This window comes from Canis aureus, chromosome 2 (assembly GCF_053574225.1).
Source record: "Canis aureus isolate CA01 chromosome 2, VMU_Caureus_v.1.0, whole genome shotgun sequence".
NCBI lineage: Eukaryota > Metazoa > Chordata > Mammalia > Carnivora > Canidae > Canis > Canis aureus.
The window spans coordinates 24,774,328-24,795,045 of NC_135612.1; the positions used below are offsets into that span (position 1 = coordinate 24,774,328).

The following is a 20,718-nucleotide window of genomic DNA, read 5'->3' on the forward strand; positions in this document are numbered from 1 at the left end:
CCTTCATTACTATCTACATTAGCATATTAAAGACACCAAGAAGTCACGCAGAAAAGAAAAAATGAGTAAGAGACCACATATCTTTCTTTCATATGTATATTACCCCTTGAAACAGCGTGTAGATGAATACTTCCATCAAGTCACCATACACTGTAAAATCCTAGACTTAGATGCTTGGAGCAAGAAAGTACTATAGCCACACAGCAGGCTAAACTTCGGTTAGTATATTGGCCCAATGCACTTAGCCACTGCTGCCAAATTATTACTTCCATGAACACAGCTGGATGTGGGTATCTCCTCCACATTTCCTCATCTGAGCCTTTTTTGATCCAGGCCTAACAAATGCCAGTCCTCACAGCCTCCCAAGTCCTGACAGAATTTTCATATTGATAAAACTCAAGGATTATGGGAGAGGGCAAGGAAGGAGGGCAGAGGACAGCAGTGGGGGCAGCCCTAGGCAAGAACTGCACAGTCCTTAATGGAATTTCAGCAATTTTTCCAAGCATAAATACTTCTCATATTGTTCTTTGCCTTTACTAATTTCCAGAGCACTTCAATGAATGGCTTCTTGGCCTTTTGGCTAAGATCAAGTGCAGAGCACTTCAATGTTTGTTTGTTTCTTTTTTGTCAGTTTAGATTTATAGTAACTTTTTGGGAAGATTAGCTAACCTCATTCATCCATAGGGAGAGGTAAATATTCTTAATAGAATCTCTTTCGATCTCTAAGAATATATAAAGATGTAAATATAGTTGCCTAGGAGGTCATATCAAAGTTATATTTTAATAGTATGGAATAGAGAAATTATCACAGATTTACTACAAATCTTTGATATATTTCAGATTTTCAGGTAGATAAATACTAGGTCAAAATCTGAAGCAATTAATATGCAGAGGGATTGAGAGATTGAGAGAAGTCAGAAAGAAAAAGATAAATACTGTATGATATCACTTATATGTGGAATCTAAAAAGGTCAAATTCATAAAAACAGAGTAGAATGATGGTTACCAGGGGCTAGGGGAAGGGAACTAGGGAAATGTTTAAGGGTACAAACTTGCAACTACGTAGATAAATAAGTCTTTAACTGCTCAGGAATGCCTGGGTGGCTCAGTAGCATGATCCTGGGGTCCTGGGACAAGTCCCACATCAGGCTCCCAGCAGGTAGCTTGCTTCTCCCTCTGCCTATGTCTCTCCCTCTCTCTGTGTGTCTCTCATGAATAAGTAAATAAACAAATGTTTAGTTTCATTTTCCTAGGACAAAAATGATCAGGGTTTCTTAAGTCTGTTTTACTACATTAAATCAAAAAACAATAAATAAATAAAAATGATATGTCAATTATATCTCAACAGAAAAATATACAAGGAATAACCTCAATAGAAATATGTGCATTTTGGAATATTTCCCATAGCTATATATCATGAAGTTTTATGTGTTTAATCTTATGATGTTATCTTTCTGGAGAATTTATGTAGAAATAGAATCTCCTCTTTAGCAGAAGAAGTGTTCTCATCACTCTATTGCATCAACTGCAATTTCCTCAGTGTTAAGAAATTTCCAAGGTTTTAAAAAATATCTCAAAAAGAGATGTGCAGATATGATTACTGCTACAGAAGGCAAATGTTTCTCATTCTTTTCTGTGTGTCCAACAGTAACATAATTAACCTTTTTTAGGCCTCTGTTTCTTCATCTGAAAAACGACAGGCTTGAACTAGAAGATCTAGAACTAGATGAGATCTAGATTTCTGAAGTACATAATATCATTCCTCAGCAATGCTGCTTATGAATAAGAGCCCACAACTGCTAGGAAATGCACTCAAATTGCTCTTCCAGTTTTGCGACAGGTTTCACTAAATCAAGCTTTTGATTTAGAATTTATAAATAAATGAGTCTATGATAAACAAGCTGGATAAGATTAAGGGAATAATCTGTGATTCTAAAGTTGAATTTCTGACTAATCTCTTTGGCAGTACATGTTGTTATCCCTTCTGTGACTAGACATTCACTGTTTGAAGCAACGAGCTCTTTGATACTTAGAAATTTTGGATTCTGCTCTATTTTTAAAAGCTACTATATCAGTATTCATCAACTCTTTGACATAGCCATTCATTTATTTTCTAAAAGGCTATTCTATAATAACACTTCCTTTCAGGAAGCCCACCAACTAAGTAGAAGCCTAAATTACTGATAGCAGTAATACAGGGACCTTCCTGTTGGTTAAAAATCAAGACTAATTAAACTAGTGTGCTAAATCCTGGGCTAATAATTATGCAGATGAGTGGCAGAAAGCTTATTTTATTTGTTTTTAGTGGTTTTGTACCTTTAAAATGAAGCTAAGAATAAAACATTCTAGAAAAAGTATTTTTCATATTCATACTTTAAGGCTGATTTAATTGGCTCTAATTTTAAGAAATATCAATATCTACTATAGAGATAATTATAACTTAAAATATCAACAATCTTAATATTTTAGAATAATAATTTAAAATAATGAGACATTAAAATAATTCCTCTTGTAAAGGCTAATTAGAAACCAATTAAGCATAAGTTTTCAAAATACTTTATAAGAAAAATCCTATTTCTATGAAATAAGCTCAATCTGTACTAAATATTCACCTACATTTTGAATTATGTTAACACTAAAGAATGTTTTGCAATAATGGTTAAAATGCTTAGAATATTCATTTAAATCTTGCTTTATATAGTATTTAAATATTTATATACTTACAGAAAAGTATAATATGTAGTTTTGGGTGATAGAGACTGTGATGTTCAAGTTTCCGAACACTTTGTAGATCTCCTTCTAGCTAGTCAACTTTAAAAATTTTACAGGTTTTTCATAATGATATAATACATATGAGCATGATATAGTTTATTAGACTGGAGTTCTGGCGTCAGCTATTTCCTCAGCAATCCTAATGATGGGGGTAAATTTAAAACTCTGGAGAAAAAGTAATAAAGTAGATTGCCTATACATGAAAATGTAACCTATCAATTCCCTGCAAACTACAATATCCCTATTGTAATTCTGAATATATGTATACAAATATGCAGACGTTTTCCTTGAATGAATACTGTGGGATCACTAAGTGACCTTGGTCTCACTAAACTTTTATCATGCAAGACTGAGATAAAAATGTGAACAAATCATGAGGAAATTTGATGGTTTTGACAATTAATGATGAAAATACATCTACATAATAGAAATGACTACCAAATTAAATATTTAGCCATTTAAACAAATGGCATTCTGGAAGAATAAATATATTAAATCACATCAATTTTTTTTTCTTGTTCTTATAATAGAGAACGTACACATGAACCTGTACTATCTAAGATAAATTCTAATATTTACTTGTACGATAAGAATAGGTAGATGGCAGAGTAAGTTCAGTAAGTAACTTTCATTGCTCTGGCCCAAATACATAGTAATAACATATAAAATACCAAAAGACAAAGTTATGATTAAATATAAATACATATATCCCATGGACTAAAAGCATATTTTGTCCCTGTAAAAAATAAATTATAGAACCTTGTAAGTTATACGGAAGGTTATTTTATTGTTTAACACATATAAACTTTTTCCTCAGATATACGGAATCTAGTCCTTAATTCGGTATTAAGCGTTTTAGACCTGAGGTTCTTTTTTTCTCTCCAAACTTTAGTTTCCTGAAGATTTCTTACTGAAGCAGAAGGAAAACGATAGGTAAAATTTCTAATAAAAATGGTCTTAATTCTTGACATCAAAACATGCCCAAAGCAAGTGCAAAAAAAAAAAAAAAAGTAGAATCGGAGACCTATATGTCGAATGTAGTGAACTAGATTTTAGTTAAAGAAAATACACCATGTAAAATATAGAAAAAATGTAAAATGTACTAATCATTTTTGAAGAGAAATTTTGCCAGATTTAAGATAGTACAATTGTAGTAAAGCTCTGCCTAAAATAGACTGAACACATAAAGAACCCCATCCTCATAGACCCATTATTTAACCATATATTTTCTCTTCAACAATAATTTTCATCCACTTCAAAGATTGGTGAGATACTATGAATAAGAAACAAAATCAAAGACCATTGAATTTAATAAAAGTTTTGAACATTTAAATTGGAAAGAGTTGATTCTCTTTTTAATGAGCTTTCAACTATATTAGCTTTAATATAGTTGAAGTCTTTAATGAGAATGACTTCATTTTATATTGGGTCACTAACATAAAACAAGTACAGCCTCCAAATTTAGCTCTGTTGTGCAAAAGTGAGAGTGTCTGTGATTGTGTGATCCAATATAATTCTAATTAGAATCAGATAAATCAACCAATTTATCTAACCAATATCCGTACATTTACATGACCCCAATTAGATACTTTCCTATGTCTTTGTCCATCTATTCTAATTTCTTTCCTGTCACTATGGGAAGTGTCCATGCTCCTAGCTAACCAAATCCTGATACTTGTCCATTTGATCCCATCTTCACTTATGAGAGACCGTATTCCAACAATTCTGGCAGCATTTCCCTCCTTCCTTCCTTATTCCTATTAATATACAATCATATTATTTCTCTTATCTAAGAAAAAGAAAACAAAACCCTTGATTCCATGCACCCCTCAAGCAGCTACCCAGGTCTTTCCTTTTCTTTACAGTGAAACTTGCTGAAAGTGCTGTTTAGGCTCTTTGTTTTTCTCCAATTCTCTCCTCTCACTCCTTCTGAACCTCCTATTCCTGCTATCCCACTGAAAATGTTATATTAAGATCCTCAGTAACACTTGTGTCCTACAGTGTTTGCCTGCTACTCCCTGGCTGCTCTCTCTCAGCCTTCTTGGCTGGCCTCTTGGTTCTACACATCCAAGTATACTAGGGTAGAGTCCTTGGATCACTGCCTTTTCTGTCTTCTCAAACTCCCTTGATAGCTTAGCCAACTTTGAACACCTCTTTACTTAAAAATCTTCAGCAGGAAGCCCTCTCCCAAACTTCAAATTTGTATACCCAACTCCCTATTCAATATTTCAGAATTAATGTGTGTAACACTGAGTTCCTAACCCTTCCCTTGCATTCTCTCCCTAATTCAGTAAGTCAACTGCATGCCTTCAATATTCAATCCAAAAAAAACTTCTCATGATTGGTGTCTGCCTGTCTCTCAGGACAATATCCACTAGATCAACAATAATACGCTGCCTCTGGATATATCCAGAATCTGCTCATTGTTTATCATCTTCACTGCTATCACTCTGGCCTAAGCCACTCACATCCTTCACTCATTGTTGAACCAGCTTTCCACAGTTCTATCTTCTGTACTTACCACATTATGTATACTCTATTCTCAATGCTACAGTCAGAGTAATCCTGCTAAAATTGTAAGTCAGATCACATCACTTGATGTTTGAAACCCTCCAACAGTTTCCAATGTAATTGATAGCAAACCCTCACTGAAATCCTTACAATAGCCTATAAGGCCCTACACAGGATCTGGCCTCTCTCTGACCTCATATCTCCATTATCTCTATCTTCATCATCCTACTTTACCCATACTTCCCTCCATGCTATTGCTTAAACACATCAAGAAAAAGTTGATGAAAGCTCCTACATCAGAGCCTTCATACTAACTGCTTTTTTCTGCCTGGCATGCTCACCCCACAGATAGACTTGTTACCTTCTCACCAAGGCCTTTTCTGGTGCCCTGGCTAAAATTACAACCTTTATCCTATTTCCACCCTGACATTTTCTATTGTCCTTCCCTGGTTTATTTTTCTCTTCAGCATTTATCACTGTCTAATATAGTTTATATTCAATTTATTCATCTTGTTATTGTCTGTTTCCCTGACTAGAACTTATAAACTCCATGAAAGCAAAAATATTTGTGTTTTGCTTCCTCCAACATAGAACAGTTTCTGGTACATAAGAGACACTCTGAAGATATTTGCTAAATAAATGAATTGAACACTTATTTTGAGAATACTGGGCTTCTTCCAGAACCATGTAAGTGTCAAATGAGTTCAGGGGCTACTGCCTCTAGGATATCTGTAAGACTTTAGACAAATAATCCATGGATTTAGATCTGAGAGACTGAGTAAGGCTCAGGTACTTTTAACTTAAACTGCCATTGCCCCTTCTCTTCCCCTCCAGCCCATCTCCCCTTATTGAAACTCCTTTTCTGAATAATGAAAGAAGGCTCAACCTCAAGACAATCTGAAGCATTCTGGATCACCTTACCCACCCATAGAGCTCTAGCTAGGTAAGATCTACATGTTAAAGGCAGCCAGCTTTTAGCTGAAGATAACTATCACGAACACATATCTTCCCTATTCATTATGCACCCTTCTTTAATAAGGAATAGTACTCCTGGGTGTGTATGTTTGTACGCATACTTGCTTGTTTTATGAGTTGCTGCATTTTATAATAAATATTAATTTTAACATTAAATACTCTAGGTTTTAGACTAAAAACCCTAAAGAATTTTGTAGAAGACTTTTTTCATAACATTTTTCATTACGGTTTATTATCTTTACAATAATAAGCCCAAGTGAGATATTCAACAAAGGTGATGAATGTATTTCTATTACCTGGAGCCGACACAGAGGGATTAGGCAGTTTTTCTTTTTCCTCATCAGTGCTTTCATCATAGATTGCATCTCTGTCAGCTGTCATTTCAGAACATGCTGTGGTTTCCCTAGAAACAGAAAAGGTTGAATTATGAATTATTGGTTCACCCTGGGCTAGGGATCAAATTTACCAGTAAGTAATAATAAAAAATATCCCTGGAAAAATACTGTAGTTAAACAAACATATATTGAAATATATATAATTAAGATGAAAGCACTTTAAAGACTGTATGTTAACTCTCTTAAGAATAAGTTTCTCTTCTACCTAATTTAAATGTGGTTTAGTGCTCACTGTAATTAACTGTTAAATCAGTTTCTTATCATATTATTCATCTATAAAAATACTATGCTTCCAAATTATTTTCTATGGATCACAATGTGTTCAGTATTTTACTGATCTACAATAGTTTTGCCCTGCTTTTGATTGGCCCCAAATTCTCAGAGAGGTAACTTTCATCTTATTATGAAGATACCAAGTAAGGCACAGAGAGTTTAAAGAACTCTTACTTGCCCAAAAGACATATACTAACATAGACTTATCTGCCCAAAGTCATATACTAACAGATATCAAGTGCCAGACAGCACTTGAACTAGGACTATCTGACATCAAATATTATATTCTTCAGATGATGCCTTTCATAAGCCTGTGTGTTCTCTCAGACTCAGGACACAAGATCCAAACTTGTATCCACTATAATAATTAAGTGGATAAATAATAAATAAAATAATAAAATAAAAATCAGACTCTAACAATTATAATTGTCCAAACCATACAAGGTGTAAGTAACCTGTGATTTTTCCTTAAAAATCAATTACATATCCACTCCCAGAGCCACTTGATTCTAAAATTAACCACTACTCAGACACCAAGATTACAAATGTGCCAATCCTGCAGCTTAGCAGAAGATAAAAGTTTTTTTTTTAATTTTTATTTATTTATTCATGAGAGACACACAGAGAGAGAGAGAGAGGCAGAGACACAGGCAGAGGGAGAAGCAGGCTCCATGCAGGAAGCCTGACGTGGAACTCGATCCCGGGTCTTCAGTATCACAACCTGGGCTGAAAGTGGCGCAAAACCACTGAGCCATCCAGGCTGCCCAGTTTTTGTTATTTTTAATGATGTCTAAGAATTACATAAATAATACTTTAGATAAACCATACTCCAGTTTTAGGATTCAAGTGTAGTTATGACAGTAGGTAGACATAGAGAGATCATGCTGAGAATTCTCCAGCCCAGGGCATCCAACAGCCAGAGCATTCAACTTCAGACTGGCAAATGATCTCATGTTACTAAAAAGCTGGCATCTAACTTTCATTAAGTTTGGGGGAAAATTCCCTTTAAACTTATGTATCTGCCATCTCAAAACAGACAACTCAAAATACCTTTCATGCTCAATGTTCTTTTCTAGTTCTTGAACTTCATTTAACAATTTATGCAAGCTTCTAATCTTCGCTTTCTTCTCATTCAGCACCAGAATAAAGCGTTGATAAAGATCAGTCTCCATAGCTTCCTTAGCACTCACACATTTTTCAAATCTAAAATGTAAATAAACAAATAAATGAATCATCCAGTTTTTCTTAGTATTAATATTATTCAATCCAATACTGAAAATTATTTCAAGAAAACTTTTCAAGGAAAATATAATTAAAAGTCACTTTTACAGGTTTCCATTGATTGAAAGTTTTACACAGATAATTAAACAATTAGAATTTATTGTTTATCAATGTTAGTAATTTACGTAGTGAGGTAAGGATCAATATTGGAAAATAATGCCCAAAAAGATATATATATATATATATACACATATATATACACACACACACACACACACACACACAAACCATAAATAAATCTGTATTTTAACAATTCAAAGATAAATTATTTCATGTATTCTTTTAAACGTAGTCTTTTTATACTTCTGTTGTTCTACACAGGTATTCTAGTATTTTCATTATATATGTATTTATGTAGATATGTTTAAATATATAATTTTTCACTGAAAAATTATAAACAAAAATGTCAAAATTTGATACCTTTGATATATATGTCTCTGTGCTTTCAACAACCTTTCTATCTAGAGATACAAAGAATTAGGGCCTCTTATGGAATGAAAAGGAACAAAAAACAGTATATTTTCTGGGAGCAATTACAATACCCTTATAGTAGAATCACTGCCAGGCTGTGAACTCTATAAATGCGGAGAGCAGATGTGTTTTATTGACTGCTTTATCTTTACTGCCTAAGACAGCGTTTGGCATTTGACAGGTGTGGAGTAGCTATTAGAAAAATTAATTGTGTTAATATGGACATCTTATAAGGTAATGGAGAATCAGTGATTCTGAATATATTTTTCATTCCTTTGACAGCTATTTACCATTGTAAGAGCAAAATTTTTCATCTCCTTCAGCTTCTGAAAAAAAAAAACTGTGGTAAATATTAATATAACAGTACTCCTTTCATCAAGAAAATGTCTTTGAGAAAGAAGTACACCAAAAAGTATGAGGAAATAAAGCAGAGCCAAAGTTGAAGAGGGGCTGCCAATATCAATGGCTTATTTTAGGCAGGGACATATCACTCACTGCATTTTTATATCAGATGTGAAATGTTATATAAACATTGTATCTCATCTTCTTGTACTATTTTCTAATGTAACATAGTAACAAAAATTTTAAAAGCTGAATAGAATATACATGAGTATACTATAAGATGCTTTATTCAAAGGCAAAGTAAAAAACCAATTATAAAAATGTACAACAAAAATTTTGGATATTATATAAAATTTTAGGAACAGTAACCAATTAGTTACTTACCTGATTTAAATGTATTTTAATTTCCATTAAATAACTTCAATAATTATTAATTGAAAGATTATGTGCACTTAACTAACAAGCACATTTCAAAACCTTTATTAAAATTAACATTTGATACAACACATGGACAAAAATGAAAATATCAAAATACAATATTATATAATTTGTCTAAAGAATATAGTAAATCAAAAAAAAAAAAAAGAATACAGTTAATCACAGCTACACTGTCGAAGGTAACATGTCTGTGATAGAAGAACAAACAACAGAATAACTGTCAACCTATGACTTAACCGTGCTTGGTTTTAGCAAACCTTTAAGATTTTCTTTCAACCAAACTTCCAATTATCAAACTGGATAACACTTTATAGACAAAGCTAGGGAGCGGGGGTTGGCTGGCACAGAGTATTATTGTGAAGAGTACAAAATTTATTCTCAATTATGAACTTATCAACAATTTGGAGAACACTATTCTTCTCTTAAACATTTAGTAACTAAGAAGTACATAGCATCCTTCCCATCTCATTTTTAATGCCAGTCCTCTCTTACAGCATTATGATGTTACTAGACCTTCCACATTACTTGCCTTCTGTCAACTTTTCACTGAAAGAACTAGACAGGTATTAGAAGATGAGGCCATTTAGTGAAGGAAAGATATGGGATTCACTGCTAAGTCAGTGATATTAAAGGAGAACTCACATACAACTAGATTAGACCACAACTAGTCCAAGAATCCTCTCCAAGGCAAAACTCAAGCCTGATGAAAACACAAATAACATTGAACAGGAAAGGGCTAATCATGTTTCATCCTTTCAATAGTGACTAGGACAACAGAACAATAATATTAAGGTTAATTAGTACTCTAGGACTGACATATCTAAAATCTATGACAAAAGAATAGTAATTAAAAAAATCAAAAGGATAAAGACTAAATAAGGAAAATACTGAATATTCAAAATAAAATATTTCTATACAGGAAAATAAAGATTCTAAGAATAACATTAAAAAATAACAAAAATAAGAGCAGAAACAAGGCAATTTCATGCAAAAATATAATCCAAAATAAAACAGATTAAAAGATAACCCAAAATAAAACAGCAGATATGTAAATGTGAACATGTGGTGCTTAGAAATAGTGCAGTAATCCTCATATTTACAATCAACTCTAGCCAAATTTATATCCAGGTCAGGGATGTACACAGCAAAAGAAAATGTGAATAGAGTTCAGAGGACAAAGAATGCTAAAAAGAACTGGAAAAGAAAGCGGTGGTAATGAGATTTAATAAGCCTTTAAGTACTGAAGAAGATGGTAAACAGCTGTTCCTCATCCTCTCTGACGACAGAACAAGAGGAAATGGCCTTCAACTATACCATGAAGGACTCCGATTACCAAGAGATGGAAGGAAGAATTTTCTGACTGTGACTGTTCTTAAACACTGTAATGGGCTACCAAGGGGAGTTGAAGTTATCTCCTGAGGTCTTTAAAAATCAGACTGAATTCATCTGGATATAATGTGATCCTAGCTTGAAGGCAGAGAGATGAAGTAAAAGAGCTTTCAAGGTCTCTTCTATTCTATTGATTCCATGAGTGTCAACCCATTTCAATCTGCCGAGAATTGCCTCCAATTATAGGTTTAATAACTATAACTCAGAATAAAGCTGGAGAGTTTCTAACTTGATGTCTGAATGCAAAGAAAAAAAGACGTGTTTAGTAATATGGAACTTGAGAGTTGTATTTGAAATTAAATAGGAAAAACAAGTAAAATAGATATAGCTAAAAATAAATAAATAAAAATAAATATAGCTAATAACTTACGGATTCACATACAATATTTCTAATGTTTCCTGCCTTACCTAAACTATACAAAATTAAAATGATCCAGTAACGTCACTTGTTCAAAATAGAGCTAAGACCACAATTACTAGTTAATAAAAAATAACAGCAAATATGTTAAAAGTCTGCATTTAGTTACTAAGGCTCATTTTTTACTCATATTGTAAATCCTCATTCCTTATTCAAACTTCATTTATTCTTTACTGTCATCCTATATGAAAATAGCTTTAGCGTTGGTTCTGATTATAATTATACATATTTAAATAACAAAATACATACAAAAATATCCCCCAAAGTCAAAAAAGAAATTTAACCCACAATTTCAGATATATACTATTAACATTTTTTTTCCTCTAGATATTTCTATCTGAAGATACATTTTGCAAAAACTGGCATACTATTCCTTTTTTTGGTAACTCACATTTCTCCTCTTAACATATCATTAACATTACCATAGTGCAAGCACATGTGTATATGACTGCTTTGTGTTCATATAATGTCACACTGTGTATTAAATTTATTTAGGACCTAGCTACCACAGTTTCTAAGGGAATTCTCATCATCTATTTTGTGCTGCTTCCCTCCACCCCCCCCCCCCAAATGCATACACAGTCTGAAACAATGATGGAGAAGAAATGACTGGGAAGCATAGGTGTACACTGATATAAGAGTATCAAAGGCTGTCCAGAAAACTGAACTGTGGCCAGTTCTAACATGATGGTCACCACTCTAATTTAGTTACCTAACTCAGTATGTTCATATCCTGTTTCTAATTTCTCCAAAAACTCTTGAATAGTACTAGTGCCATATAGAAGGTGGAGATATAACCCTTGGCTCATTTTCTACTCTACTAAAGCTCTAGAAAAGGAACATATAAGTACTGCTTGGCCATGACCAAGAAATATTACAGCTCCTTAAAATGGCCACCTTCTCCTCTGATAGGAAAGAAAACCATTTGGGAAATTTGGAAAACAGATAAAGCTACTAATCTAACATCTGGAATACAATCAAGAGCGTAGATTTCTCTGGAGCAGGCTCATTTTCCTGTTTTGGAGGCTACCGCAATGGCACAGATCTTCAAACCCTGAAGAAAATACGTGACCCTGTATTTACAAAAAAGAATAGCTGGAGCATAATAAGACTAGTGATGAGAGATATGGTTGTGCTTTTGATTAAACAGGAAACGTTTTGCTGCAATAATGTAAAAGCAATTTCTGGACAGTTCAAATCAAGCTACTGAGCACTATCTATTATACACACCCCTCTGTCACTGTCTTACAGCACGGGGTGCATTTGTCTCCACCATTTCATCTTTGTTCCCTGCTGCTTTCCAGTCTATGGCAGTGGTGCTGAATACTGATGAGATAACACCTCTTTCAACCTCTGGCAGACATTTTAAAGCAATTTGTTCAAGTACCAAGTACCCAGTCTGCATTTTTGTGGGCAATTTGTGGATCAAATTTCCCATCATTCTGAGGGTATTTTGAGTTTTAAATATAATGGCTTATCACGACCACAGTATGCCTGCTTTAATTTGACTTATTTCGTATATAAAAAAAGCATATCCAAACAACAGATAAAAACCCAATACCATGCTTTCTAGCACAGATATCTGATATTGATTCACACTAACATGATTTTAAGGAGAAAGAGGAAGAGAAAAATTAACTCATTTCTCCATATGGTTTCCTAATATTTATTTACACAGTTGTGATTCGGTCTCATTTTTATATAATTGAAGATAAATATTAATTCAAAGATAAAAGAGAACAAGATACTTTCTTAATCTAATAACTGAGAGCTAATAGTCAAGTTTTAGGTGTTAAGTTTACATGTCTTACATTAATAAAATAATTGGATATATAGAAACCTAATTTCTTCTAGTCAAAGCCCTTTTCACAGATATACATTGAGAATGATAAACCCTTCACATTTTTCATATACTCTGACACTTACTTACCAATGTCCATATAAAACAATCTGAAGGATTGTCCTAAAAAAAACCCCTAAATTGGAAAAATTGTTATTATGTTCTAGAGCTACTGGTTTGAATCTATTGGAAATACTGAATATAATAATATTATTATATACATTCGATTTAACTCTTTCAGATGTTGCCATGCATATACATACAAACACATGCATATGATGTTTTATGTCTCTGTAGACATATAAATGTCACAACATTTATTTTCTTCAAACATCTTTTCCATAACAGAATAATATAAAATACTGGCCCAGATCATGATACAGTTGAAAAAATGCATAATAAGAAGTGAAATGACTTTCTTCATCATTTTATTATTTTTACTTTTCTTCATCATTTTAAAAATAAGAGGCAAAAGAAAGGTTTCTAAATGCCTTATCTAGTAATCAAAATTATATCATCTTTTTAAAATGCTGGTAGTATTTATTTATTCAGTGAGCAAACTAAGTCTATATCAGGAGCCAAAGCACACAGCACCTGAAATGGTTACCATTTACATAAAAATTCCATATAGGTAATCAACTGGCATATTTACATTTCATGTCTCTTTTTTATTCATTGTTTGTCCTATAACTTGAGATAAATTAAATCTTATAAATATCAACTTCCTAAATTTTTACTAATATTAGTGGTTTTTTATTCTCATTCTCATTTTGATTCTCATTGATTATTTTTTATTGTTCATTAGTTTGCTGGTGCTACCAAATACTAATAGCTTAAAAGTTTTAACAGACTCCAATAATGTACAATAATGGTCAATATTTTAATTTAATCATATTAGGTAAAGATTTTATGTTAAATATGTGCTAGTACACATATATTATAAACTTACAAAATAAGTAAATCTATAGCAATATAAGGAGAGCTTAATGTTTGTATAGTATAAGAACATTAGCACATACCGCCCTTGAACATCATTCCAATCTCTCAGAAGCCTTTCATTTTCCTTCTGCAGGTGCTCATTTTTGGCTTGGTTTTCTGTGATGGTGTCCAGGCAATCACAAATAAGTTTTCTAATAACCTCACCTGGATTTGCAACTTTCTCTAGATTGAAGGAACCAAGTCTGAACTAGAACAAAAGGAAAACATTATTAGTTTTGGGAGAATATCAAAATCGAGTGGTCCAGTTTTAAACATACATAATTTCTTCTGGGGGGGGAAAAGTACAAGATATAAATACAATGCATTTACCAGATATAAATACAGTGAAAAAAAACTGGATAACTTTCTACCTTCTTACTGAAAGTTTATCATGTAAATCAACATAGAACCCAAGAATAATTTGTGTAAGTGGTAAGTCACTCTCCCACCTCCTAGCAGAGAAGAAAACTAAACACACCATATAAGCACACTATCATTTGTTCACTACAACTTAATTTAGGTCACTACTCAGAGTAAGAAAAGGAATTATACATGAAGATTTTTAACTGTACTTTCTGTTAATAGTGGTGATAGAATAAGTGATAATCTATTTCTGAATAAAGAGCAAAATTTTGGCAATAGTTAAGAGTAATGCAGGATTTTGGAAACTGATAAACCTGGTGGTACCACTCAGTAATTACTTCTGTATCAAAACCCAATAAATTACAAATAATAACATCTAATGTCAAGTTTGTGTACTTCTTCATAAACCTAAGATTTGCAAAAACATATCCTCTACTAGAAGGCACTTTAAAATAAAATAGTATAATACAGTTTCATTATAGTCAGGGAATTTAGAAGGGGACATAGGTTCTACTCAACTCATTTGATAAATAGAGATAATAAAATATAGTGACTTAATCTTAATTATAATTATCCTTACTATTACAATTATTATAACTAAATACAATTTTAAAAATGATGATTATATAGTTATCATGTCTTGCAGTTGAAATTTAACTAGAGCATAAAACACATACAACTCATCTAATCATCACCAAAATGAAACTACTATATCCACTTATTAATTAAGTAAACAGAGATTCAGAGTATTTACCTACAGTACTGAAGGAATACAGTCAAAATCGTACTATGCTAATTGAAAGTACATTTGAGGAAAAAAGAATTTAAACATTCACCTTCTGAAGTTTCTCTTAATGTAAACAAACATGCATATACACACACACAAAAGGCAAAGATCACTAATAGAATACAAAGAACATAATTTTCTTGAGTTGATATAAAGAAGAAAAATTAAGCTTATTGTTATATAATAGGTAACTCTATCAGTAAAACATAAACCCCCAAAATGATTCTGTATATTCTCATTATCACAACTGTCAGGCAGCTTTGACCAAGACATTTTTAGAAAGGAACAAGTATTTCATTATAAGAAAGTTTTAACAATGCCAAATGGATAATGGCCACATTATGCCACATTTTGATCCTGAATAAAGTAATGGTAAAATACAAATGCACAGATAAGAATCCAGCTGCCTACTCTTCTATCTTACATGGCAAACAAAGAAGGGACCAATTCTAAATCACTAATAAACAATTTCTTTCAAAATATCATTCAAACATATATTCAAATTCTAAAAGAAAATTCTTAAATCTTTTCTTGGTTATGCACTGTAGAATAAACTTAAAATGTTATTTCTTCTTAGGAATACACAACTATTTTCTGTTTCTATTTTCGAATTAAATTCACTACATTTTGGTCCTTTAATGGGTGTGAACATGTTATTCTAAACAATGAAAATATACAAGAAGCATCTAGAAATTCAATCCAAGAAAAGAAATTTACTTGAAATATTCAACTCACTTCTTAGAAAAATTTTGGAATAAATGAAGAGTAATTCTGCTGGACCATACTTCCTGTAATACACACCGTTTAGAGCCAAGGCACAAAGCTCCCTTCTACTTTCACTGCTGCTTTTCCAGTCTTTCTGTATCATTGAAGATGTAAGGGGACATATGCACTGAGCTTTAATCAGGGCCTTCTATCAGATATAATTAAATAAGAAGCAAAAAGTATTTCTGCACTTTAACTCTATATCAAGCTAAATTTTTTAAAGATTTTATTTATTTGAGAGAGAGAAAGATAGAGAGCGAGCGAGCGCACGAGCAGGGGGAGGAGCAGAGGGAGAGGGACAAGCAGACTCCATGACTCCATGCTGAGTATGGAGCCCAATGCTGGTGGTTGTGGGGGCACTTAAAGCCAGGACCCTGAGATCATGACCTAAGCTGAATCAAGAGCCAGACAGTCAACAGACTGAGCCAGTGAGGTGCCTCAATTTTTTTTTTTTTCTTAAAGAGAGAGAACAAGCATGAGAGCCAAGAGTTGGGGAGATGATTTAGTAGTAGGGAAGGGCAGAAGGAGAGAGAGAGAATCTTAAGCAGGCTCCACACCCCAGGGCAGAGCCTGATGGTGGGGCTCAATCTCATGACTCTTAGATCATGATCTAAGCCAAAATCAAGAGCCTGACATTTAACCAACTGAGCCACTCAGGTGCTCCTATATCCAGCTGATCTTTATACTAGCCCACTTATAAAAAGTGGAAACGTTAAGAAGTATTATTTTTAAAGCAAGCAAATTTGCACAAAAGCTACATTGTATGGCTGGGTTGGCTTAAAAAACCTCTACTCCAGCTTTTGTTTGATACAGAATGCTATTAGCATAGCTTTTCTTTAATTATTAATCCTATAATTTCAAAATAATCTACAATATAAAATAAGGATTTCAAATGGTAAACCAGAATCAGAAACCACAAATAAAAGGCATCCCGAAAGTATGTCTCTCCTTATGGGCATGGTCAAAAACGTTTCTTTTTCTAGTCAGTTCTCAAGATCTCGTGGAGAATTGGTACATAGACCTATACTAAGCACTCCATTCAGTCTATAATCTAAGACTTTTAGGCCACATCTTTATTTTTCTGTGTAAAAAAGTTGAAAACAATCAATTTTTTAAATGTTGATAATCTAGTACAGTAGGGTGTACTAGTCGGTTCTAAGTCATAATTTTAGATAGCAAAACAAGCAAGTAATAACATCTTAAAAATCCGATCTGCATTAAAAATTCTCAATTTCAGAAAACTTATCCATTTTCTTTAGCCAGTGCATTGTTTATTCCAGATATCTGTCTGGATATCTGTCAATTCTTAAATCCAAGGTTAAATGCCATACCTCCTTACCTACCACTTCAAAGCCCAGGTCAAGTTCTCCATAACTACTTTTGCCTACGCTGACCTCTCTATTCTTAACACTTCAGAGTTTGTCTCACAATTTTTCCCCCTGTCATCTTTTCTAGCTCTTTAGGATCAGAGGCCCTATCTTATATTTCTTCCACTGCCTCCACCGTGTCTTGCACAGCCCTAGACATATATTAAGCACTCAATAAGGACTTCAATTTTTTTATTGGAATGGTCTTTATTAATAAAGGAATATGACTATAATGGGGTAGGCAAATAAAAACGTGGGACAATGAGGCACCTGGGTGGCTCAGTCAGTTAAGTGTCCAACTTCTGAACTCAGCTCAGGTCTTGACCTGAGGATTGTGAGTTCAAGCGCTACATTGGGTGCAGAGCCTACTTTAAAAAAAATGGGATAGTGATGCTGTAGACACAAATTAAGAAATATTTTAAGTAGTTTAAGAATAAAACAAAGTTTTATTTTATTGAATAATATAATTGAAACAAAAAGTGTTTGTTAAAAACTACTACATAATAGCACAATACTGTGATAATCTATATGTTTAATAAAACCTACATAGATTTTTTTAAAGAATGTTATGAAGTTATATACTCAGTTTTCAGGTTCTTTAGAGTGACGAAATGAAAGAGAATATATAGTACTAGTAAAGTACACAAAATAAACACCATGAATAACAACTACTAATCAGTTCCTGGGGGATTGTTTGTGGTCCTTCTGTTTCTGGGGGAAGGAGAGTTATCACAGTATGAGTTGATATTCTGCTTAAAACACATCATTTAAATAATTTGAGTTTTGATATATTATCAGAGTAGTCTAAATAAGCTTGCAGAATAAATCTTTGCTACTGTCCTGGGAACCAAAATGTAAAGCTAAAGGAAAAGGAGGAATAAAGATACCTTGATGTTATTACTAGGCAAATGATGGTCAGATAGGAACTCATTTTTCTCAGTGTATGTTTTTAATTTATTCCTATCAGACAAAACTTTATCTAGATATGTATACACTAAAAAAGTAAAGCCTGCCCATTATAGTTTGTAATACAGAATGTTGTCTATTTTAGACAAATACATAGTTGCATATGCATAGCTATTATAAAACACACTTACAGAATTCAGAAATATAGGAAATCAGTTAAGTTTTATAATAAAAAAACACACACACACAAAAAAAAAACAGACTAAGCCATATTATTTAGGCCTACTTACGTTAATTATCACCTGCTCATATTTTGTATCAAATATATTTTTACTAAGATTTGTATCATGAACTCCTTGGTTTAGTGTCCTGTTGAAATTTTTATTTCATATTTAAATGAATAACATTACAAATGTACCTCCTAAAGCAGTGATATGTCTAGGTTGATAACCAGTCTAAGCTATCTAGAACTTAGAAAAGAATACTGATAAGTCCTTCTAAAAAAGATAAGAGAGCTATATATACTGTGAGACTACTAATCTCACCTTTCCAACTATTTTCTTGCACAAATTTCTTACAGCTCACTAAAAAATGTTTAAATATCTCCAGATGATTGTATGATCAAACAAGGCTCTGTATATTTTAGATCCTGTAGGTTCTTAAAGTCAAAACACAATAATCTAAAAGTAAAAAATACACTGATCTCAAATTACAGTGCTACAAAATTATTAGGACTTTAAGGCTAAGTTATATGTTTTAACATATTAAGTATCATCTAAGAATTCTTATTTTGATCTTCATAATTGCAAAAATCACTGGTGGAAGTCAGAGAATCCTTCACAACAAAACACCCAAAAGCCTAGTTGGTAAGGGAGTCTCAGAAGTTACTTTTACATTGAATGACTGTAAATGGTCACTCCACTACTATCTTAAAATAGATGATGAGTTTTCTGGTTTATGAGAAATACAGTAAAATCTAGATTTATCTTAGCTTAATTAGGAGTTAAAGTTAATGATGACAAATTATATTATACATGGATTTAGAATCAACTGGAAGGTTGTTTATAGTAACTGGATTGGGGAGAGCAGATAGAGGACAGGAGTTGCCTATTATTTGCCTGTTACTTTAGTTTTGGTATTAGGTGCTGATAAATATTGCCTTGGATTCCCCAATATTCTTCTAAATCTGATAATACTTATCTAATCATATCTGTGCAGTATGCTTCTCTGTCCTCCACTTAGATGCTAAATGGTAATATTTCTTGGTATGGTCTCTTGACCTACTTTTCTTTTTTCCTCTATAGTTATAGAGTTATCCACAATAACAAGTTCCACTATTACAGATAAACTGAAAACTGCCCAACGTATATCTGTAAGTGAGGCCTCTCCTGAACTCTCGACTTATATACACATTTAACTCATTTTTGGAATGGTGCCAGCAAGATGACCTACACAAGTCTCAAACTTTAAATACCAAAATAGAATTCACTGTCCATCCTCTTCAATACTAAACTAACCCTGGGGATCCCTGGGTGGCTCAGCAGTTTGGCGCCTGCCTTTGGTCCAGGGCGCAATCCTGGAGTCCCAGGATCGAGTCCCGCGTCAGGCTCCTGGCATGGAGCCTGCTTCTCCCTCTGCCTGTGTCTCTGCCTCTCTCTGCCTCTCTCTCTCTCTCTCTCTCTCTCAAATAAATAAATAAATACATACATACATACATACATACTAAACTAACCCTTCCCTGCATTTTCCACTTAGACATTCACCATTCATTCAGTTATACTTGGATGGTATAGTGAGTGAGCATGGATAGCTATCATAACATTACAGTATTTACTTTTATTTCTGTAGTATGCTAAAAGCTGCAAAGGGATAGGGGCTACATATTACACAATAGTATCCCCATTTTTTTATTTTCTTAAATTAACTTAATCTTTTACAGCAACTTTTGGTTTTACAGAATAGAATGGGGACAGTTCCCATACACACCCCACCCCCCGCAGGTGCCCCTAATATTAACATCTGCATGGATATGCTACATTTGCTACAACAAATGAGATAAATATTGTTTAGCTACTAGTACTTAAACTCCATAATCTACAGTAGAGCTTATTATTTGTATTGTACAGGTGACCCCTGAGCAATACAAGTTTGAGCTGCACAGGTCTACTTACATGCAGATTTTTTACCGTACAGTCCTATAAAGGTATTTTTTTCTTCCTTATGATTTTCTTAGTAACATTTTCTTTCCTCTAGCTTATGTTATTGTTAAGAATACAGTATAGAAATACTGTATAAACAGTGTTAATCAATGGTTTACATTATTGGTAAGACTTCTGGTCAACAGTAGACTATTAGAAATTAAGTTTTTGGAGACTCAAAAGTTGGTATCACCATTCTTACATGGTGAAACACAGAATACATTCATTCATTCATTTATCAGACTTTTT

At 33.1% G+C, this 20,718-nt stretch overlaps 1 protein-coding gene across 15 annotated transcripts in view; it reads right to left on the reverse strand.

Moving 5' to 3' along the window:
• The window catches only part of XRCC4 (X-ray repair cross complementing 4), a 251,826-nt gene that overhangs the window by 141,239 nt on the left and 89,869 nt on the right, over positions 1–20,718 (reverse strand). For all 15 annotated transcript variants that reach the window (XR_013361769.1, XR_013361776.1, XR_013361766.1 and 12 more), the window contains 3 exons: positions 14,125–14,291; positions 7,977–8,129; positions 6,555–6,661 (listed from right to left, as the gene is read on the reverse strand). Coding sequence is in view for 11 of the 15 variants with exons in the window: in XM_077866098.1 (XP_077722224.1) it covers positions 6,555–6,661; positions 7,977–8,129; positions 14,125–14,291 (427 nt within the window). In the remaining 4 variants the exon portion in view is untranslated. The remainder of the gene's footprint in view (positions 1–6,554; positions 6,662–7,976; positions 8,130–14,124; positions 14,292–20,718) is intronic.